The sequence below is a fragment of the Passer domesticus genome, chromosome 19, assembly GCF_036417665.1.
Source record: "Passer domesticus isolate bPasDom1 chromosome 19, bPasDom1.hap1, whole genome shotgun sequence".
Lineage (NCBI taxonomy): Eukaryota > Metazoa > Chordata > Aves > Passeriformes > Passeridae > Passer > Passer domesticus.
The window spans coordinates 5,762,361-5,785,069 of NC_087492.1; the positions used below are offsets into that span (position 1 = coordinate 5,762,361).

General features: G+C 50.4%; 1 protein-coding gene across 2 annotated transcripts; it reads left to right on the forward strand.

Moving 5' to 3' along the window:
* The first annotated feature begins 7,769 nt into the window (after window positions 1-7,769).
* LIG3 (DNA ligase 3) lies at window positions 7,770-22,651 on the forward strand. 2 transcript variants are annotated; one of them, XM_064394421.1, is made up of 20 exons: window positions 7,770-7,916; window positions 8,239-8,663; window positions 9,141-9,257; window positions 10,097-10,291; window positions 10,627-10,778; window positions 11,675-11,841; window positions 12,461-12,538; window positions 12,628-12,796; window positions 13,990-14,145; window positions 14,556-14,687; window positions 15,424-15,503; window positions 15,914-16,001; window positions 16,864-16,941; window positions 17,192-17,315; window positions 17,642-17,784; window positions 18,540-18,614; window positions 19,619-19,765; window positions 20,694-20,868; window positions 21,523-21,614; window positions 22,146-22,651. In XM_064394421.1, exons 2-20 carry the CDS (start codon window positions 8,378-8,380, stop codon window positions 22,380-22,382), a joined length of 2,691 nt encoding a protein of 896 aa, XP_064250491.1. In that variant the 5' UTR covers window positions 7,770-7,916; window positions 8,239-8,377; the 3' UTR covers window positions 22,383-22,651. The 2 variants fall into 2 exon arrangements, with proteins under 2 accessions (XP_064250491.1, XP_064250490.1); XM_064394420.1 differs by having other exon boundaries at window positions 7,773-7,916; window positions 8,125-8,663.
* The last annotated feature ends 58 nt before the right edge of the window (window positions 22,652-22,709 follow it).

Consider the following 22,709-nt stretch of genomic DNA (forward strand, 5'->3'; position numbering starts at 1 on the left):
AGGAACCTCCTGAGTTCAGCAAAGCCCCTCTGCTTGGAACAGCTGCACCTCATGGACAGGGACAGGCTGGGCCCTGATTTTTCCCCCTGCAGGGAAGGACCTGGTGCTCCTGACAGCAACAGAGTGAATATGGAGTTACTTGGCTGGAGACACAGAGAAGCCAAGTGGCAGCTCCTCAGTTCATCCCCAAAATCCCTCAGAAAGAAAAAGGAGCTCCATTTCACTGAAAGGACAGGGATAAGATAACCCAGGCAGCAATAAATCGGCCTCCCCCAACGTGCTCTGAGGAATTACAGAAACAAATAGCCCCAGAAGAAACATTTGCAGATAGGTCAGAGGGTCTGCATTCACTTTGGCTTTGTTTATATCCCATTTCCAATGCCCCAGGGCGACACGGGTGAGGCAGAGGCGATGTGACAACCCCTGCACCCTCCAGAGGGGGAAAGGCAGCACTTTGCCACCATTAGGACTGGCTCCTGGAGGAACCCAAAGCCCTGGTTCCAGCATGGCATCGTCTTTGAGCAGAAGCAACAGCAAATAGCCCATCCCAGGGGAGCTATTCCCTGCATAAATAGCTGCATAAACAGCTCTGCAGTGGCACTCACAGGCGGGCTCTGGAGACTTTTATGTCTCCAGTTTCTAATGAGGACCGGTTTAATTTTTTTTTAACATCCCGTCTCCCCAATAAAAGTCATCTCCAATGTGGAATTGGCTCAGAGGATTGCAGTTCCTTGATCACAAGTGCTTTCAAGTGATGTGGCAGGGTGATCAACGTGAAGGTTGGATTAAGGTTTAGTCTGCAGCTTTTGGGAGTCATACAAGTCACTAATTACACATCCAGCCCTCAGCGCAGTAATGGGGAACATCGCAGAACTACTTCAGGGAAGATTCAAAGAGAAATAACACAGTTTAGCACTAAAGTAAGAAAGGTCCTGTGACATTAAAAAGCAGAATTTCCCTCCAAGCAGAGGTCTGTGTGTGCCTCCTGAGCTCTGTTAAAACCCAGAGATGACAACTCCTGAATGTGCTGAAGAGCCCAGGCCAAGAGCTGGGGTCTGCAGAAGTCACCTTGTAACTGCATTTCCATTTGCCTTCCAAAACATGGTCTTGGGCTGTGGGAAGCCCAAGAAGTGCTAATATTTAGTTTGGTTTATATTTCATTCAGCCAGAAAGATGCCTCAGCTTCCCTGGGCAGGAGCAAATGGAGCAGTGTCATTATTGCTCCTCAGGTATCAGGGTGAGATTAGATCTGCAATCAGGCTCAGCTCAGCCCCACACCGCGGGCAGCAGGGCACGGCGATATTGGATTTGTAGAGGAGTTTCTTTCATTTCACTTTGGATGTGTGACACCAGGCCAGAGCAGCTGTGCAGTGCAGATAGGACAGATGTGGCTTGAGAGAACCTGGGGAAAGTGCACAGCAGCCTGGGACTGCTTTGGACTGAAGAACAGAGATTCTCTGGGACACAAAAAGAAGTTGAAGCTGCTCGGCCCTGTCTGCTCTCCAGTCATACCCAGCTGCCACTTAGAACAGGAACAAACAGAGAAGAGAAATTGGGAATTTGAAGCCTGCAAGGTTCCTGGCTGTTAAGAGAATCAACCCCACAAGCAAGCCCAGATCTGAGGGGACAGTGCAAGGTAGGCACCAGTTAACTGCATCATTTTCTTCCTAGTCACAAGTGTTCCTTTGCAGGACTGAAAGTGTTTTAATAAAATGCTGTTTGCATTCAAAAATAGACTTTTAAGAGTCTCCTTGAAGACTTTAAAAAAAAAAAAAGAACAAAAACCCTTTTATAGTCTGTCTTGAAAACATCGATGATTTTCTGAAATTATTTTGGATGTCTCAAAGAATGGTATCACAATGATCTCTGGTTTTAGCAACAGTCATTGCCTGACAAGGTCACTTTAAAAAAAATAACTGTGGTTTCAATTTCATTCTAAAGTATTCACAGCTAAAATTTTCAATTAAAATTTTGAAAAAAGTCCTCTCCCGGCAAGCAGAAATGACAAATTAATTTGGGAAATGCTCTGAAACAAACTCCCCCAAAAAATATCTGCCAAGCTTTTATTTTAAATTTCCTTTGTTTCCCAAAATTAGGTGTCATCTTTCAATCAGCACCACCCCAGAGGATGAGATTTGTGTTCACTACCCTGGCATGTGTAATGATGCCAGGATAATTCGCAGCAGATGTACATTTGGGGAGAAATTATTTTCCTGAGAATCTATTTGTGTGGGAGGATGAAGTATGGTTATAATGAAGGTGCTGTGGGAGCTGAATGACTTTGCATCTCAAGTACAGGTGCACTTGGGTGTAACTTAAACATAGTTTGCAATCTCTCTAAATGGAGCATTTATAGCCAATTACACTTGTCATTCACCTTGCAAATACCTCTATCTAATTTAACAGCATATGCAGCAAGCAGAAAAATAAAGGATATTCTATTAGGTGCCAGCAGAATAGAGGTGGAGGCACCAGCTCTGTGTCTAACACACGTTTGGCAGATTTCTGAACTGAAATAGAATGGATTCAGAGCGTGGCCTCCCGTGCCCTCCTTCTCCCTGCATCAGAAGCCTCCTGTCAAATGTAATTTCCTCCAGGAAGACATGTATGTAGCTGAGATTTTCCAAAACCTGTCCAAGTGATTTGGACACTCATTTCTCATTAGTATTAATAGCAAATGAGCATGAGCATCTCCTCAGTGCCTTTGGAAATATCTGACACATTTTTATTTTGGTGGCTGTTAAATGACTCTTTGGGCAATCTGCACTAGAAATGACAAATTTCCCATTTGTTTTTCTGCACTCTGATATTCCTAATGTCCACGTACCAAATGTCAAAATTTTCCCCCAAAAAGACAGCTGAGATGTGGTGAGAGGGAGGGCAGAGACAGACTTTTGCTATGTTTGGATTAAAGGACAAAGTTCACATTCCAAAACTGTCTCCTCCACAGAGGGCTGCACAGACCGATTTTAGGATAACACCACATTCATTGTCATCTTTTTGTCACTGCCCTAGGCAGGGATGTCACTGCAATGGGAGCAGGGATGCAGAGGAGCTCCATGGCTCTGTGTCACGGCAGGCCCTGGAGAACAGAGCAGGAGGGAAGGAAAGGTGAATCTCTTTGGGAACACCTGGTCCATGCCCTGCAGCAGGGAACAGCTGTTCCTCTGAGATTTCCCCAAATTTTCACTGTTACACCTTAGATCACATCCAGTCCCTCTTACTGTTCCCAGAGCTGGGAGCTGAAGAACAGCAAATTATTTTTTCAACTCACAGCAGGTTATATTGTCCCCCTTCCCCAGCAAACTGAGGGAGCAGAAAGGCTTGTAAGAGATTTCACTCCTGTCATACCCAGCTTCCACTTTTCACCCCCACACAAGGCAGAAGGAAGCCTTGCAAGCCACCTCTCCAAGGAGAACAGTGCAAATCCCTTCAGACTGGACCAGGGAGCTTTTCCTTTCCAAGCCCTTCCTAAAATCAGACTTACCAATGAGCATAAATGCAAATAAGTGACTAATACTGAGCTCTACAAATCCATTTTACATGGCTTCTTGATCTGTTATTTAACTGACATGCCTTCCCTTTTTGCCAAATGTATTTGGTGTCTATATGTCTGTTTCCTATAATCTTTTCCATTTCTCTTATCGCTTGTATTTTAATAAAACCACATGTAGAGATTCAGTATCTTCTTTAGCAGCCACAGAGGGAGATATATTTGTTCATTGGGGTTATTAAAATTCTAAATATCTCCCTCCTTTTATTTGATTTTAGTGAGATTCCAGACATTTTCTCAATACCAAGAAGATTGGATTCATTGGAATATAACTCTGACAGAAGTCTTGCAAGGAAACTTTAATTTTAGTTCAAACTCCATTAATTTAAGATACCCCTAGAAGATGTGGACAAGGTGAACCTTTTTTATGAACTATTTTCAACCCTAGTTTAAGATGAAGCTACATTTGGTTTTTTTGCTTCTTAACACTGAGGAAAAACCCTAAAAGCAAAACTTGAGACCATTATTTTGCTTTCATATATATCTTAATTCCTGACAGAACTCCTGATGGCCACTTGGCTTAAGCAAAGACAGACTTAAACATTTAAATCTGACTTTTTGGGCATTATCTTCTTTGTATTAGTGGAATAAACTACTTTAAACAGAGTTCTGCTTTCTGGGGGCCTCTGCTCCTCTGTCACTGCTGCTTTTTTACATAGAGAGCACATTATGGTAAGAGGCTCAGCTCAGCAATTCCAGTATTTGCTACCAAGGGAGACTCCAGCCCTGATTTCTCCCTGATTCTTTGCTAAGCAGCAGGGATTTGTCTCCTGGTTTTCCCTCAGTGTCCTGTGGTTTTGTGGATATATTCACTGGATTTATTGTTCTGCTCACAGCTGTTTGAAGGTACATCTGGCCAAAGGGGGAGCTGGAGGAGTTTATTTCAGCAAGACTCTAAAACCCAAAGTAAGTTTAATTATTCCCCTTGCAAACCTTCCCACCCACAATAAGAACAGTGGATTCACATTGCAATTTCAGGGGAAGAAAATGCTTGCAGGGAACATTTAGGAGCAGTGACCAAAATCAGGGCCTGATAGACCACTTGAAACTTTCTTAGCACTTCTTCGTGCCATCTCAGAGCTGTTAGCCACAAAAAAGATGACAAGATCAGACTGAAAGAGGGTAGATTTACAGCAGATATTGGGAAGAATTTGCTCCCTGTGAGGGTGGGCAGGCCCTGGCACAGGGTGCCCACAGGAGCTGTGGCTGTCCCATCCCTGGAAGCATTCCAGGCTGGGCTGGACAGGGCTTGGAGCAGCCTGGGACAGTGGAAGGGGATGGATGAGCTTTAAGGTCCTCTCCAACCCAAACCATTCTGTGATTCCATGAAGAAGCAAGGTTCAACTTTCTACCAATTCCTTTGGAGCCACAGTAGAAAATCAGCAGAATTAATGCTCCGGGCTGCAGAGTCTTCATCTCCTGCTCAAGAGGAGGAGAGCTGGCATGAAGAGAGCACCAGCTCTGCTGCTGTTGTTCCCAGGCCTCTCCAAAACAACCAAACAGCAGCCGTGTGTGTTTCTCAGAGAGGAAATTTATCTAAAACTCCCAGTTTCTCGTGGCAGCCTTCTGCCACCTGCCTGTGCTCGCTGCATCTCTCACTGCCAGGCCATCAATCTCCAGCCCCTGCAGAGGGGCAGCCTCCGACTCCCCTCCTGTCCCTGCTGCCATCCAAACCCTGCAGGCTGAAAAGAGCCAGGAGCAATTCATCTCACCCTCACTGAGGCCTCTGAAATGTTTCTCTGCTTTCTGAAGAAGGCCTTTAGTCTGAAGGCTCTGCCTTTAGTCATCTGCTAAAATGAGTTTAGCTCATTTAGCCGACTTTTAGACAGTTAGGGCAGCAGATCCCACCACTGCCAGGTTGCTCAGCTGCCTTATTTATTATATATTATAATTTATTATGTATTATTTAAACCTGATCATGATGTGCTGCAGTGTCAGCCTTTGCCTTTCCATCCCTTTTAGCAGGCTCACAGTGAATGGGAGATCTCACCATGGTGCCATGAACTCTGTGCTCTCAGCTAGCTCTGTTGAACACTGCACATCACAGCATCTGAACCCTCATCCCTACCTGGGTTTTGTTCTCTTCCCCTCTAAAATCCCAGTGTTCACACAAACTCTTGCACCCAGCCACTGCTGGTTCTGTAAATCATTTCTCAAAGCAATCTGAACTACTAAAAATCAAGTCACATTAAACTAACACGTTAAAATTTTAATCTGAGTTGGTCAAATGCATGGTCTTGGAGCTGAATGCACTCAGCCAAAAATCTGGAGCGGTGGTGGTGGTCTGGGTGCTTTCCACATAAAGTCCACAACAGGAAGACCTCTCTGAATCCTTCTGCAATTCCTCTTCTGTGACTCAAAGCTCCCAGTTGGATTTGGCTGGGGAAACTTGTTTCTCTCTTTGGTTTTGGAGTTTCCTTCACTCCTGGGCCATGAGGGACAGGAAGGTGCATTTCCATCCTGAGGTCATGGATTGAATTAATGCACTGTCTGTGAGTAAATATTGCAATGTAAAATATTGCAAACAAATGCAGACTCTGTGTTCACAGCCAGATCTCAGTGATCAGAAATGCCTGAGTCACATTTCATCCCAGTTTTGTGACCAGGCACAATTGTTACACTCACTTCCAGCTCCAAACAGTGTGGTTTGTTTGATGTGCTGGGAAGAAGAGAAGACTGCCTGTAGCTTGCTTTGCAACCAGCTGGAGGCCAACAAAAAGACAGATATGTGGCTGGGGAAGCAAATTCTGTACCTTATTTCTCATACTCTGAGGTACAGCAAAGCAGGTCAGAGACTTGGCCATGTGAACCCACACAGCATCCTTTCCATGGCTGAAGGCAACAATCCAGTGGAGCTGTGTACTGCATCCATTCCAGCCTCCTGGCACAGCACAACAGCACTTCCACCAGAGGAACGGGGGTGGCTGCCACCAGCAGAGAGCCAACAGCTGGACTGCAGGCGTGTGTTACCTGCACTGGGATGAAGGGCTGTCCTCAGGAGCCTGGGGTGGTACAGCAGCACCTCAAACCCACACAAACGCAGGGCAAAGGACAATTTCGGCAGGTTATAGGGCAGCACTTCAGGCCTGTGCATGTACGGAGGGCACAGGTGACATGGCAGCACCCAAACCTGCACCAACATGGCACAGCACTCCTGAAAGGGCAGCTTCATGAGGCTGGGGAAAACAGTGCACAAACACTGTTAGAACTCTTGGAGGGACCGTTTTTGTGGCCAGGTGATCCAACAACACCTCAAAGCTGTGTTAACACAGCACAGCACTCTGGGTGAGCCAGTGTGGTTCAGCCAGGAGCAGGGCAGCCCTCACACCCGCCTCAGCTGGGTGCAGTGCTCGGGAAAAGGCAGCTTTGGGAGGTCGGGAATACACCATCCCCTCAGGGCAGGGCACACTGTGGCAGCGGAGCCCCCCCTGCCGTGGGGACCAACCATGGCCTCAGGGCACAGCCCGGGGACTGCTGAGGGCAGAGACCTGCATGGCCTCAGGGAGCAGAACCCCATCGCCCCATGGCACAGACCAGGGGCCACCACAGGGCACAGTCCCTCCATCGGCTCATGGAGGGGGAACTCTCCATTGTCGCAGGGCGAGGACCCGGCGCCACCTCTGCTCCCGGTCCCAATCCTGCCCCAGGGCACGGACCCGGCGCCGCCTCAGGGCACGGATCCAGCGCTGCCCCAGGACACGGTGCCAACCTTCCCTGGCGCCAGGCGCTGTCCCAGTGCCGCCCTAGGACACGGATCCAGTGTCGCCTCAGGGCACGGACCCTCCATGGCCCGGGCGCGCTCCCGGTGCCGCCTCAGGGCACGGACGCTCCCTGGCCCAGGCGCGCTCCCGGTGCCGCCTCAGGGCACGGACCCTCCATGGCCCAGAGCGCGCTCTTGGTGACCGCCTCAGGGCACGGACCCTCCATGGCCCTGAGCGCGCTCCCGGTGCCGCCTCAGGGCACGGGCGCTCCCGGTGCCGCCTCAGGGCACGGACCGTCCCTGGCCCAGGCGCGCTCCCGGTGCCGCCTCAGGGCACGGACCGTCCCTGGCCCGGGCGCGCTCCCGGTGCCACCCCAGCCGGCCCGAGGCGGGAAAACGCTCCCAGCGCGTGCTGGGGGCGGGGCTAGAGAGCCCGAGGGGGCGTGGCCTGCGCGCGTCCGCCCCCTCTGCCTCTCTCCGGGCAGGAAGGGGCGGGGCCCGCTGCGGCGCGCGCGCGCGCGCGCGTGGCTCTACGGAAGCCGGGCCGGCGCGCTCCTGTCCCCGCGGCGGCTGAGGCGGCGGCGGCCCCGGCCTGAGGGGCTGGGGGGGTCCCGGCGGTCCGGGCGGAGCGGGGAGCGGGATGGCGGCACCGTGAGGAGCTCGGTGAGCGGCGGAGGGGCGGCCCGGGGCCTGCGGCGGCGGGAGGAGGCGGCGGTTGGGCCGGGGCGGGCAGCGCGGGAAAGCGGCCTGGGGGCGAGGAGGGGCCGTGAGGGCGCGGGGCGCGGGTGCCGGGCCGGGGGCTGCGGGCGGCGGGCTGCGGGCAGGGTGCCGGCGGGCAGAGGGTGCTCAGTGTCCCCCGTGTCGCTCGCAGCACGCTCCGCACGGCCTGGATGCCCGCGGGCGGCAGGACGCTGTCACACGCCGCCCGCGCTCTCGGCCCGGGCGCGGCGCTGCGCTGCCCTCACGCCCCGCTCCCCTCGCCCAGGCCGCTCTCCCGCCCCGCCGCGGCCCGCCCCGCCTGCTGCTGGCAGCTGCCGGTCCGTGCGGCGTCCCCGCAGCGGCGCGGGGCTGTCGCGTTCGCCGCGTCGCTGCTGCTGGGCAGCTGGCTGCGCTCGGCCGCGGGCATGGCGGAGCAGCGGTACTGCGTGGACTACGCCAAGCGCGGCACGGCGGGGTGCAAGAAGTGCAAGGAGAAGATCGTGAAGGGCATGGTGCGCATCGGGAAGATCGTTCCCAATCCTTTCACCGAGTCCGGCGGGGACATGAAGGAGTGGTACCATGTCAAGTGCATCTTTGAGAAGCTGGACAAGGCCCGGGCCACCACCAAGAAAATCGAGGACATCACAGATTTGGAGGGGTGGGAAGAACTGCAGGATGAGGAGAAAGAAACAATCAACAAGTACATCTCAGGTGAGGCACGAGTCAGGGTCACTTTTCTCCTTATTTTCAAGTTATGCCGGAGGTTGTCACCCAGCTTTGCCTTTGCCATGAAATCCTCATGGATTTATTTGTGTGGCTTAGGGATAAAGCGGGTGGTGCTGCTCCAATCCCTGTCTCAGCCCTGTTGGAAAAGGAAGAAATGGTCACTTCTACAGTGACACTCCTTGATTCATTCATCACAACTGATTGTGGACAAGGCCCAGATGATTAAATTCATGGGAAAATAAAACCCATGAGGAAGCATCTGTTATTTTCCATTTCCACCTTTTTCTGTGATCTTTAATAAATTACATATTCTTCTAACTTTTGTTACCTGAAAAAATCTGGGTTTTTTTTCTCCTCCAATTCCCACTTCTTTTAAGGCTTTTTGCTTTGTAAACTATATAATATGGTGAGGGATGTATGAGGTTATTCCTGACTGCCTCTTTGAACCTTTCTGCTTTCCAGAAGCCAGTTCCAAGACTGGAGGTACCCCAAAGAAAAAGGTGATAGTGCAGGCAAAACTGACTCCCACAGGACAGCTGACCACAAAAGATCCACCAAAGAAATTCTCTGGATTCTCTGGTAAGAATTAAGAAACTGGTTCTGGGAAATCAGTTTGTTTTAATCTCTGCATCAAGAGGTATTTTAGCTTGGCCAGATCGGTTGGTTTTTTGTCTGTAGATGATTTAGGGGTTTTTAATTCTGGTTTGTCAAAAGCTGTCAGTGCTTTCTGAGGCTGGCAGTCTCAAAAGAACACCTTGAAAGATGTTTGGGTTTCCAGTATTCCCAAGGAAACAAAGGTTTTGCCATGACCCACATGTCAGGCTGACTCCATCCCTACATCCACTGGCTCATTCCAGCCAAACTGAAGGTGTAGCCTAAAGTTATCCCATGTGGAGCTCAAAATCTGTAAAAAAACTGCTGAGGGATTCTCAGTTGTCTTCATGGAGAGGAAAACTTGTCCTGAGGAGCAGCTGCCAGCAGGGCAGTCCATGTGTGAGCTCTGACTGCCCTGACACCCACCTGGAGCTCCAGGCTGCCCAGAGCCACAGCACAGCCAAAGACATCAGCTCCTGTAGGGGATTGGTGTCAGGAGACAAAGGGGATGGGGCTGTATTCCCCCATTTTAGAAATTACCTTAGGGAAATGTCTTGCTTTCAAGGGCAAAAGCCTATAAAGTAGAAAAAATATTGATAAAGCAGAGGCATGTTCACCATGGTTTAGTCATATTTTTCTGGTAGAATTAAGATCTAGGAAATTCTGGTGTAATGTGAAGAGTAAAAATAGTTGGAAGGTTTTTATAAAAGTGTTAAATTGTAGCGTTGCCAGCACGCTGGGATTGTTCCCACCTTGCCAGGCAGAGGTAACTTCAACATTTGCTCCGTGTGGTTACAAAACCAGCTTGTGATGTTCTTTGGCAGCCAAGCCCAAGACTGCAGAGGAGGCCCCTGCGGGTGCCCCGCGGCCCAGCCTGTCTGCAGCCAGGTGTGACCCCGGGCACAAGGACTGCCTGCTGCGCGAGTTCCGCAAGCTCTGCGCCATGGTGGCCGACAAGCCCAGCTACAACGTGAAAACTCAGATCATCCAGGACTTCCTCAGGAAGGGGTCTGCAGGAGGTATGGCTCCAGCTGGGAGTGCTCAGCTCCCTCAGGGTCAGCTTCAAAGGAAAGGGGAAATTCAATCTGATTGTTGTGTGGTCCCAGCCTTGTGCTGTGGTGATTTCTGAGCTTCGCTTTGAAAAGTGAACTCTGCAAATACCAAATTCAGACAAAAATGTCTCACTCGGGTGTTGTAGATGCCCAGCTTAGAGGCAAATTGTGGCTATTTTCCCTACGAATTCCAAGCCCCAACTGTGGGTTTTATCCCCAGGATTATGCAAATGAACACGACCAACCAGAGCCTGCACATGAAAATAAATCCTCACTGTTATAATGTCCTTTTTTTTTTCCAGATGGTTTTCATGGTGATGTATATCTGACCATTAAGTTGCTGTTACCAGGTGTCATTAAAATAGTTTACAACTTGAATGATAAGCAGATTGTAAAGCTGTTCAGCAGGATTTTTAACTGCAACCAGGAAGAAATGGTCCGGGACCTGGAGCAGGTGAGTGCAGACAGCAGCTCTCTCAATTTCTGCTGATCAGCTCTTTATGGAAATTCTGTAATGGTTTAGGTTTGTTACTCCTTAGCTTGACTGTTAGAATGGGAGCTGGTGATTTATTTTGGTTTTCCTTAGCTTTAGCAGTTTTCATAGCATTTTCTGCCATCTGGAACCTGTAGAAAATCATGCTTGAATGGAAAGCAGGATAAGAATTCACCTGGCAAAGCTCTAGAAAGCAAGACTAAAATTATCTAGGCGAGGTGGGCTGCATCTGTTTGTCTAAACTCCTTTGCCTTGCACATTCCTCCAGAACTGAGTTCTATTACTCTTTTTGTACCATCACATATCAAAACCTGGGATTCAATTAACAGACCTGTCACTGGCAGCTGCAGTTGGTTAATACAATTAAGCTGCTACAATTGAAGGTGCTCAGTTGTGCATTGAGTCCCTGTGCACAGGAGCTGGTGATTGACTGTGCACCCTGTGATTCACTGCAAGGTGCACGAAAGGGCTGAGTTAGATAATAAAGGTAATTTTTTCGTCTCTGTTCATTGCCTTGCTGTGTACTGCCTTCTAGTGACATCACTAGTCTGTCCCAAGTCCTTGGATTTACAAATGGATTCATCCTGAGGAAATAAAGGGTCTGTGCTGCTGCAGCAGTGAAAAATAGAGCCATGAGATTATGCTGGTACTCTTAATTACCTTTCTGGGCAAATTAAACAGCTGAGCAGCTTTATGTGTCGTGGCAGCTTCCTTAAGTGTTTGATTCCAATTTCTTTGTGCAATCCCAGCATCACTCCTATCCTTTATCCTCACTGGAACCATGCAGAATCCCCAGTGGCACCCCCATTCTCTGGCCATGCCTCTCATCCACACCCTGGTTTTGTTTTTGGAGACAGGGAGATGTTTCTGAGACCATCCGGATCTTCTTCGAGCAGAGCAAGACCTGTCCTCCAGCACCCAAGAGCCTGCTGACCATCCAGGAGGTCGATGAGTTCCTCATCCAGCTGTCCAAGCTCACCAAGGAGGATGACCAGCAGAGTGTCCTGCAGCAGATCAGCCGCAGGTGAGGGAAGGAATCGGCCTCTGGAGGTTTGCCCAAACACTGGGGTGGTTCTCTACAAGCTGGAATGCGCGAAAAATGAATCATGAGCCCCGAGACTGAACTTAATTAGCATCTGTAAGCTGCTGTTAGTGGTGTGACTGAGACACCTTGACAGCAGTGGAGAGCATTTGTGGCTCTTGTTCATGCGAGAGAACTTGTCCCTGCCTGTCAGGACACTTCAATCAAACAAGTGATTTGCAGTGACACCCTAATGGTGCTTAGCTGTTAATTAAGTTGCTGTTCTTAAGCATGTTGGGTAAAGGCTTCAAGTAATTTAGACAAAGATTTTTGGTCTGGCTCAGTTTGTGTTGATCTGAGGCTGAGGATTTTCCGATCAGTTACTCTTGATGCGTTAATTAAGTGAATTTTAGAAGATGCATCAACACTGAGGCAGAGTTAATGTTGGCATAAAGATGCTGGAAAGCTTTTTGGGTATTCCCTCGTGTCTCTGAGGTGTCACTATTAACATGATTGGTTAAACCCTCTGCAAAGGGGGAGCCTTTTTTTGAAGAGTCCTGGATGATTTTCTTTTCAGCTGGAAAGTTCAGTTCATACCTTTGCTGAATTTTCTCTTCTTCAGGTGTACGGGCAACGACCTGAAGTGCATCATCAGGCTGATTAAGCATGACTTGAAAATGAATGCTGGAGCCAAGCATGTGTAAGTGACAGGAACCCAGAAATGCTCATTTCCTGAGGCAGCAGCAGGCCTGAGGCTGATCCATGTTCCCCCCTCTCCATGCCCTGCAGGTTGGATGCTCTGGATCCCAACGCCTACGAGGCGTTCAAGGCCTCGCGGAACCTGCAGGACGTGGTGGAGCGCGTGCTGCAGAACCAGCAGGAGGCTGAGAAGGTGCCAGGGCTCAAGAGGACCCTGAGCGTGCAGGCCTCGCTCATGACCCCCGTGCAGCCCATGCTGGTAGGTTGGGCCCTCCTGGCAGCCAGGCATGGACAGAGACTTCAGCTGGGAGGGTCAGGAGCCAGGGCAGTGCAGTGTTGGCTGGCTCTGCAGGGCTCAGGGTTGTGTGTCCCCTACCTGGGAGGGTCAGGAGCCAGGGCAGTGGCTGTGCAGTGTGGGCTGGCTCTGCAGGGCTCAGGGTTGTGTGTCCCCCAGCTGGGAGGGTCAGGAGCCAGGGCAGTGGCTGTGCAGTGTGGGCTGGCTCTGCAGGGCTCAGGGTTGTGTGTCCCCTACCTGGGAGGGTCAGGAGCCAGGGCAGTGCAGTGTTGGCTGGCTCTGCAGGGCTCAGGGCTGTTTGTCCCCTACCTGGGAGGGTCAGGAGCCAGGGCAGTGGCTGTGCAGTGTGGGCTGGCTCTGCAGGGCTCAGGGCTGTGTGTCCCCCAGCTGGGAGGGTCAGGAGCCAGGGCAGTGGCTGTGCAGTGTGGGCTGGCTCTGCAGGGCTCAGGGTTGTGTGTCCCCCAGCTGGGAGGGTCAGGAGCCAGGGCAGTGGCTGTGCAGTGTGGGCTGGCTCTGCAGGGCTCAGGGTTGTGTGTCCCCCAGCTGGGAGGGTCAGGAGCCAGGGCAGTGGTGTGCAGTGTGGGCTGGCTCTGCAGGGCTCAGGGTTGTGTGTCCCCTACCTGGGAGGGTCAGGAGCCAGGGCAGTGCAGTGTGGGCTGGCTCTGCAGGGCTCAGAGTGTTTAAAGCATCTCCTACCACCAGGCCAAGTATTTGATACACTCAGTACCTGCACCTTTAGTGCCACTGCCAAGCTAAAACCTTGCCTTGCTCTCAGTCTTTTGTATTTGTTTGCTGTCATTGCAGAAGTTGATCCTTCCTCTGGAAAGAGTATAAGCTTTCCAGTGGATTAGAGATTCAAATAAGTCTGGCTTTTTGTGTGAACAAAGCAGAGTTAAATATTTACTTCTGGGTTGAGCACACTCCTACAGAAGGCACAGTGCACATTTTAAAGCACTTGGAGGGGATGAGCACTGAAAAGCTGTAATTATCTGGCCATATGCAGATATTACTAAGTGAATAGTTAAGACAAACTTGAACTCGCTAACAGAGGTTCTGGACAAAAAGCTCTACAAGGGGGTTCATTGCAGCTCATTCATGAGTTAGGTAAGAGTAGCTTTATGTTCCACGTGTCACCTGGCTCTGGCCCCTGTCCCCAGGCTGAGGCCTGCAAGTCCATCGAGTACGCCATGAAGAAGTGTCCCAACGGCATGTACGCCGAGATCAAGTACGACGGCGAGCGCGTGCAGGTGCACAAGAACGGCGACCACTTCAGCTACTTCAGCAGGAGCCTCAAGCCTGTGCTGCCCCACAAAGTAAGCACTGCCTCACCCCCTGTGTGTCCTCTGCATTCCCAATAGTTTCCTTCTGTAGGCAAGGAGGATTCGTTCTCATTCCTGATTTATGTAGGTGTGTAGAATGTGGAAAAGCAGCACTTGAAACTAATAATTTAATTCTGGTGCGCGTTAAGAGCTTGGAATTAAATGTCATCTGTCTGCTGTAGAATCCTCACTTTGCACTGCATTTTGGGAGCCTTGCTGCCAGTTGGGTGACTTGGTTCTGTTTATTAAAGCCTCATTTTTCTATTTGTAGACTGCTGTGGGTACAATAGAAGTGTAGATGTGCCTCATATACTTGAGGAAAATCACCTGCATTGGAGTGAATCCCTCAATTCCTCTCTTCAGCCAGTTATTTTTCTTTTTTTTTTTTCTTTTCCTTTCTCAAGGTAGCCCATTTTAAGGATTTCATCCCCCAGGCTTTCCCTGGTGGGCAAAGTATGATTCTGGATTCAGAAGTTCTCCTGATTGACAATAAAACTGGCAAGCCACTTCCTTTTGGGACTCTTGGTGTGCACAAGGTAAAAAAAAAAATTAAATAAAAATGGTTTTTGTGTTTGGAGGCTGTTACACTGCTGACTTAAACACAATCTGTTATCATAGGATAATTTCAGAGCTCTGGTGCTTGTTAGAGCATCTGGGGAAAAAAATAAGATTATTGAGAAGGCTGATATTGAAAAGCTACTGCTCTAATACAGTAGATTTGATATTAACCTGATCCCTGGCAGAACATTAACAGAACTTAATTTCAGTAATACTAAAAAAAATATTTAGAAAACCTTACAATTGTGTCATTGTTTCCCATGGCTTGAGCAATGTGTGGCAGCCTGGGGGACCACAGGGATGCAGTGATTATTCCATGCAAATGTTATGTAGTGCTTGTGTCTAGACTGAATGGGGGTGAGGAAGAGGACAGGAAAATGAAAATTAAACTATAAGTGCTTAAGTTAAAAGTAGCCATTAATCTGCTGTGTGTAGAAATGTGGTGGGTTTTTTGCAGCAGTAGTGACAGATGTTACATTGCCCAAAACCATTAATATTTTTAGCATTATTTTCCATTCCTAGGAAACGAACATTTTTTATGTTCTCAGCTTGTGCTTGGACACATTCAGTGTACATCTGAATTCTCAGAATGATTCTTTTAGAAGAGGCATGAGCTTATGATACCTTAAATATTACAGAGATAAAAATCCATGCTTTTATTGCTTTGCTAAAACTGTTTGCTGTGACTGCAGAATCCTGTTAATTGTGTTTCAGAAAGCTGCTTTCCAGGATGCCAACGTTTGCCTCTTTGTGTTTGACTGCATCTACTTCAATGACATCAGCCTGATGGACAGGTGTGGCTGCCAGGGGAGAGTGGCTGGGCTGGTTTCCTGGGATGAGCTGCAAAACCTGGCCTGGGAAACCCCACTAATGCAGGCAGACCAGTTCACCTGGGCTGTCAGACTGGCCACTCACTGGGAGATCAGGGCAGTGTGGGCGGGACCTTGCTGTGCCAAGGAGTTTTTCTGTGCAGCTCCTCTTGCTCTCCAAAACGCTGGGATTAGCTGCATCTCAGCTGCTGCTCTCACATCCTCTAAACACACTGTTAACATTGGAATTTCCACCCTGTCACTTCCTGGAGGAAAGTAAGAGCTAGTTGTCCTCTGTGGAGCTCTCTAGGATGAGTGTTAATGCCTTTAACAGCTTTTCTCAGTGCTCCTGTTGGTTTTGCTGCTTGTCCCTCACTGTCCATGCCCTGCTCTAGGCCCCTGTGTGAACGGCGCAAGTTCCTGCACGACAACATGGTGGAGATCCCCAACAGGATCCTGTTCTCAGAGATGAAACATGTCACAGTGAGTGCAGTGTGCCCCTACAACCCTAACCCTGCTCCTCCAGCACTTGGCTTTTTTATATGATTAACTCTGCACATTCACCCTGGCAAAATGGTTCTCCTTCTGCTCTGTGTGCAAGGCTTCTTGAGCTAGCATTGTATTCCCATCTTCTCCTGGCCCCAACCCCTTCAGTATAATCTTGACTTGAATACCTCAGGTTTTCTGGCTTGTTAATGATTTTGTAGCCATTGTCACTCCGACCCTGTTAGGAGGAATTAAATTCTGCTGTCACTCAGTGTGTGCTGTGCAGTGCAGAGCTGTGACTGCAGCCTGATTGAAGGGAGCCAGACTGTGCCACTTCCCAAACTGGCAGCTTCAAGTGCCACACAGCCTTGAGACATCCTGGCTGCTAAAATCTGCATTTAGGCAGCAGCATGCTGGGATTTTCCTTTGATTATGCACAAGCCTGATGTCCCATTATTTTTCTCCATTGCTGCTGATTTCTGTGGTACCTTGGCTTTGGTGGAGAATGCTTGGACATTTTGGGCAGAAGGTGGTTCTTAGGTCCCAAGGCAGTTGGATGGAGAAGGAAGCAGGCACTGCTGGCTGAGCAAGTCTGACCTGGGACATACTGGGGCACAGCCAGTGGGGCAGCCACGTCCCTGAGGGGCATTTTTAACCTTCTCTTCTGGGGACATGTTCCCAGCTTAGTCACTGGGTGTGCAGCAAAGAGAACATGTACAGGATCCTCTTTGGAAAACTGTTGTGAAAGTACCTCTTCCTCTCTGTGCAGCTGCTTTGGGTTTAGTGCTCCAAAGACAAAGCCTGAAGAGCTCAGCCCTTTTTCCAGTCCTGAGCTAACCATGATCCCTCTCCTTTGCAGAAAGCTTCAGATCTGGCAGACATGATCACCCGGGTCATCCGCGAGGGGCTGGAAGGGCTGGTGCTGAAGGATATCAAGGCAAGTTCCCTTTCACTCTGTACTGGTGTCAGCTGGGAATTTGGGAATGACAGCAGAGTCAGCTCTGAGACAGAATCACACACTGAGCATTCCAGAAACATCTCTGGGTTCCTCTCAGTGCTGACACGCAGTCCAAGCTGCTCCTCCTGCTGTGCTCAGGAGCTGCTGAGCTGGATAAGGGCCAGGGCTGTCTGAGGAGCTGTGCCCAGCAGGGGATCTCTCTGAGGGGGCTCTGCCCTTCTTTGCACAGGGTAATTATGAGCCAGGGAAACGCCACTGGCTGAAGGTGAAGAAGGATTATCTCAACGAGGGGGCAATGGCTGACACTGCTGACCTGGTGGTGCTGGGGGCTTTCTATGGACAAGGCAGTAAAGGTAGGTCTGGAGTTGGGTCTGTACACAAGGAACTCCCAAGGTTTTCCCATTCCAGGCCTCCAGAAGGAGGGTGGCTGGAGCAGTGGTTACCTGCTGCAGCCCATCATGTCCTTGCTGTGGCTTTGCTGTGGGCTGGTTGGCTCAGCAGAGCTGCAGGTGTTGGGCTGGGCTGTTGCACAGTGCAGAGGCTCTGTTCAGCTTTCTGAGTGGCCCTGCAACCATCACAAGCCCAGGCCCCTTTGTCTCCCAAAGACACAAAAGGGTTTTGGCTCAGAAGAGCTGTGCCTTGTCCTGTGCAAGGTGTGAGCCCTGCTGTCCCTCTGCAGGTGGGATGATGTCCATCTTCCTCATGGGCTGCTACGACCCCAAGACTGAGAAGTGGTGCACAGTGACCAAGTGCTCTGGTGGCCACGATGACGCCACTCTGGCACGTCTGCAGACAGAGCTGGACATGGTGAAGATCAGCAAGGTGAGAGGGGAGCCAAGGGATGCTCAGCCAAGGGCTCAGCTGCCCTTGAGGTGCTGCTGCACTGCAGGGTGGAAATGCCCTGCCAGGAATGGATCAGAGTTAAAGCTCATCAACCACTTGACACAAGGGAGGTGTCAGAGCAGCCAGCTCCTGGAGGAGGCACTGCCTGGGATCTGTACCCAGACACTGAGTGGGAAGCCAGGCACCATCTGTTTCCTGTTAGGAGGAGGTTTTGTTGGGAAGATCCCAATTTTTTATCTGGATTTTTGGGCACGTTGTGATTGGCAAAGGCAGTCACTAGATGGGGCTGTGGGAGGGAAGTGCTTGGTCAGGCTCTGGTCCCATGGCTCCATAACCTGGGGTTGGAGTTAAGATTTCTGCCAGTGATTTATCTTGCTTTTCAAGACTGGACAAATAAACAGATAAATTTTAATATTGCCTTGATATCCTGAAGGCCATTTGCATCAAGGTTGTAGAATCTTAAAGAAAAGGAGTAGTTTTCCATTAATCACAATTGGATCAACTGTTCTTGTTTCACACACAGAATGACAGGAGCTGAGGGCTGTGTTTCAGGCAATATTTGTGATTTTCCAGATCAGGCTGCAGATCAGTGCAAGTTCCATCCATGCCAAGGCATTGTTATACCTCTATGCTGATCTACTTCTAGCTTGTGTTTCAGCAGTTTCTGTTGCATAATTAGGTTTATATATAATGATATGTGTCAATGATTTGAATTTTGTGCTTTTACTTAATAGGATCCTAGTAAAATTCCAAGGTGGCTAAAAATTAACAAAATCTACTACCCAGACTTCATTGTCCCAGATCCAAAGGTAAGTGCTCTCATAATCACTTCACATTTAACATTTCCCAGCCCTTACTCTGCAGTCTTCTATAAATCCTTTAGAAGGACAACTTAGAAGTTGTCTCTGTTACAAAATAAATCTTCATACTTGGAATGGGAAATTAAGCACAAGTTTTTATCTCTCAATCTTGCAGGTGCATTTGAGGCTAAGAGCTTCATGAAGAAATCACACCTGCAGCAGTTTTGGGAAATATTCTTGTGCATTAAATCCCTTCCAGAAGTGAGCTTGCTTTAAATTTGAGATATGAGAAATCTGACTTGAAAGGGTTGAAACACAACTGCAACCCAGAAGTTGCTGTTGTTGTAGGGAATGTCAGTATGCTCTGTATGCCTGAAGGACAAGGTGTTACTTAGAAATTGGCATTTTGTGTTAGTGAAGTATTGTAAATCAAAGGCGACTCTGACATTGGTGAGGGAGAGAGAATGGTGCATCTGACTCCAACTTATCAGAAGGCTAATTAATTATTTTATTATACTGTACTATATACATTTCATCTAAACTGAATCTGCCATGCACTCACTCTGCACAGAACTGCACTCAACTCTGACTCTCTTGTGGCTGTCTTGTGACAGTCCTGACACACACACACACACACACCCCCAGCCCTGATAGGCCAAGGAAACAACACATCCTCACTCTGGATAAACAGTCTCCATATTGCATTCTGCTTTGGCACAACACAGGCACAGCAGGTGATAAGAACTGTGTTTTCCCTTTCTCTGAGATTCAGAGAATGTGGAACCCAGAAATATTCTTGGGAAGAATTGTGCCTTGCTTTTTTCTCTATGAAGAGAATGTGGCAACAGTGAAGGGTCTCCGGCTTAGAGAGAAAGCCGGGTTTAACAACGAAGGTGACAGCACGGTCACTCTGTGTATGGAGCTGTGCTGGGGTGGAGGGTGATTGGGGTGGGACACTGAGCTGGCTCCTGGGAGAGCCCAGGGGTGTGACGTGGCTTCCCTGCTGTGTTCAGAAAGCCCCGGTGTGGGAGATCACGGGGGCCGAGTTCTCCAAGGCCGAGGCGCACACCGCGGACGGGATCTCCATCCGCTTCCCGCGCTGCACGCGCATCCGCGACGACAAGGACTGGCAGACAGCCACCAACCTGCAGCAGCTCAAGGTGGGTCAGCACGCCCCTGCAGCTTCTGGCACCAGGCTGAGCTTCAGCCTCATCACAGCATGCACGGGAGGCACCGCTGCCTGTCGTGGCACCTCCCGTTTTCCCTTCCTGCCAGGCCCGGGCTGGGCTGTTGTGCTGGAGGCCTCTCAGTCCCTGGAGCTGTTGTGTTGCTGTGCCCTGTCAGAGAAGTCTCTGTGGGCAGTTGGTTCCATCAGCTCTTGTGGCAGGGTGAGGAACTGCTTTCCTCAGAGGTGATCACAGAGTGAACTCTGTTGGAAAAGACCTTATGAGATCATCAAGCCCAACCTATGACCTAACACCACCTCAGCAACTAAACCATGGCACTGCCACATCCAGGCTTTTTTTAAACACGTCCAAGGACGGTGACTCCACCACCTCCTTGGGCAGACCTTTGCTCTCTCCATGCTCACTCAGTTTCCCATCACTTGCTGAGACTGGGAGAGGCATTTGGGAAGTGCCTGTGGGTATCCTGGGGCACAGGGGCCGAGTGGCACTGGCCAGAACCCCCAGGCTGCAGCCACCCCAGTGCCAGCCCTGGGGAGCTCTGTGCTCAGGGGAGCTGCTGCAGTTTGGGGCTGGCAGCAGCTGCCAGGGCTGCTGTGCCATGGAAAGCAGGAGTGATGCAGCCCCAGGGCCTGCCAGGATCCCTGTGGGGGAGGAGAGGGGAACAAATCCCTCTGCAGATGGGCCCTTCCCACAGTGAGCACTGGGCACTGCTCGTCCTGCAGGCTCTGCTCTGGAGCAGATGGTGTGGATGTGGCTTTTGCTCCTCTCTGTGGCTTCCCTTGATGGAGGAGCGGGGTGGAATGCAGGGAGCTGGGACAGAGGTGCAGAGGGGTGCAGGAAGAAAAGGCTTTTGAGCAAACACTGCAGTGTCAGACATGATGAGTGCTGTTTCTCTGGGCAGGAGCTGTACCAGCTCTCCAAGGAGAAGGCTGATTTCAGTGTTACAGCTGGGGAGGAAGATGAGTCCACAGCTGGCAGCAGTGGAGAGAATGATGGGAATTCCAGGTCTTCCACACCTCACAGCAGTATTAAGAGTCCCCCAAGCAAGTCACCTGCAAAAGCCCAGAAGGCAGAAGGTAAGATGATGCTGCTTTCAGGAGGGAGCCTGGGCTGTGTCCTCTGTGCTTGGGACAAGCTGGCTCTGGGCCCTTCCCTTCTGTGAGAGGCTTGGTGATCCCACCTTTCACATGGATCTCAGGGATAATGGGCCAAGCTGTTCAGATCCTTGGTTTGGCCCTGTATGAATTGAGTAGCCACAGCTCTGAGGTGTCCTGGGAGAAGAGGGATGGAACAGCTCTGATGGTGCTGTTCAGGTTGGTGTTCACTGCTCCCGTTCCTGCAGGTCACAGCCCTTTGGTGTGAGCTTGTTGGCCATGAGCCAGTGTTTAATTTGATTTGGATGGAATTCACGTGTATAAAGGGACACGTGGCTGGAGGTGGTTCCCAGGTGAATTGAGCTGGAACGTGAAGCAGGTTGCTGAGCAGCCTCACAGAGGACAGAGTGGTGACAGCATGGAGGGCAGGGGGCAGCAGCAGCCTGGGAATGGGGCAGGAGGCTGCCCCACACCGTTTCCAATAGAAAAATGTGTCTCACTAGTGAGAGTAGTTCATGGGTTTTCCAGAAAGAGGGGAGGAAACTTTTCCCTTCTGCTCTTTACTCTTTCCCCCAACATTAATACACAGGCAGTATCTGGACAGAGCACATGCATGAGTCAAATTCTTGTTTTTAGATAGCAAAGGAGTCACTGGATCCCCTGAAAAATCCGAGGAGAAACGAGGGGAGAAGAGAAAAGCATCTGAGATGGAGGACAACGGGAAGAAGGTACAGCCAGGGGGGCAGGACAGGGGCCACAGCAGGGTGGGGAGGCTGGGGCAGCTGTGGCCTGTTCACTTCATTCCAAAGAATGCCTGCTCCCCTCCATTCCAAGGAATGTCTGTTCCCCTCCGTTCCCAGGAGTGCCCGCTCCCCTCCGTTCCCAGGAGTGTCTGTTCCCCTCCATTCCCAGGAGTGTCTGTTCCCCTCCATTCCAAGGAGTGCCCGTTCCCCTCCATTCCAAGGAGTGCCCGTTCCCCTCCATTCCCAGGAGTGCCCGTTCCCCTCCATTCCCAGGAGTGCCCGTTCCCCTCCATTCCCAGGAGTGCCCGTTCCCCTCCATTCCAAGGAGTGTCCGTTCCCCTCCATTCCCAGGAGTGTCCGTTCCCCTCCATTCCCAGGAGTGCCCGCTCCCCTCCATTCCCAGGAGTGCCCGTTCCCCTCCATTCCCAGGAGTGCCCGTTCCCCTCCATTCCCAGGAGTGCCCGTTCCCCTCCATTCCAAGGAATGCTTTGCCCATGCTGTTTCTCCTTCCCCCAGCTGCCACTGCTGGACATTTTCACGGGGGTGAGGCTCTACCTGGCTCCCTCTGTGAAGGACTTTGAGCGGATCCGCCGCTACTTCATCGCCTTCGACGGGGACCTGGTGGCAGAGCCGGACACGGCCTCGGCCACCCACGTGATTGGGGACACTGCCGAGCACCCCGGGGCGCAGCGGGTGACCCCCAGGTGGATCTGGGAGTGCATCCGCAAGCGCAGGCTGGTGGCACCGTGCTAGCACAGGGCAGTGCTGGCACACAGCAGCTGGGGCCAGGGAGATCTCCATGCAGGGGTGGGTAGGCTGGAAGTGCCCTCAGAAGTAGCTACAGAGATCCAGAGCAGCCCTGTGGAGTGAATTTAAAAAGTTCTCTGATGAAATGTCACTGCTGAATCCCATTTTTCTGCCCACACCATATCCAGGTGCTGGATTAGTCTCCTTGGGTTTTTAAAGTTTGGGTATTTTTATAGATAAATAAAACTGAAGCAGCTTCTCCTTTGCTGTCAGGACTTACTTTCCAAAGGTTCTTCTCTTCCTGTTCAGGAGAGCAGAGCAGCAGCTCCATGG

Coding starts and splice junctions, on each gene's coding strand:
- LIG3 (XM_064394420.1), top strand. CDS start 8,144: ATGCCCGCGGGCGGCAGGACGCTGTCACACGCCGCCCGCGCTCTCGGC. Junction 17,785..18,539: donor ACATGGTGAAGATCAGCAAG/GTGAGAGGGGAG, acceptor TTTACTTAATAG/GATCCTAGTAAAATTCCAAG. Junction 19,766..20,693: donor CCAACCTGCAGCAGCTCAAG/GTGGGTCAGCAC, acceptor TTCTCTGGGCAG/GAGCTGTACCAGCTCTCCAA.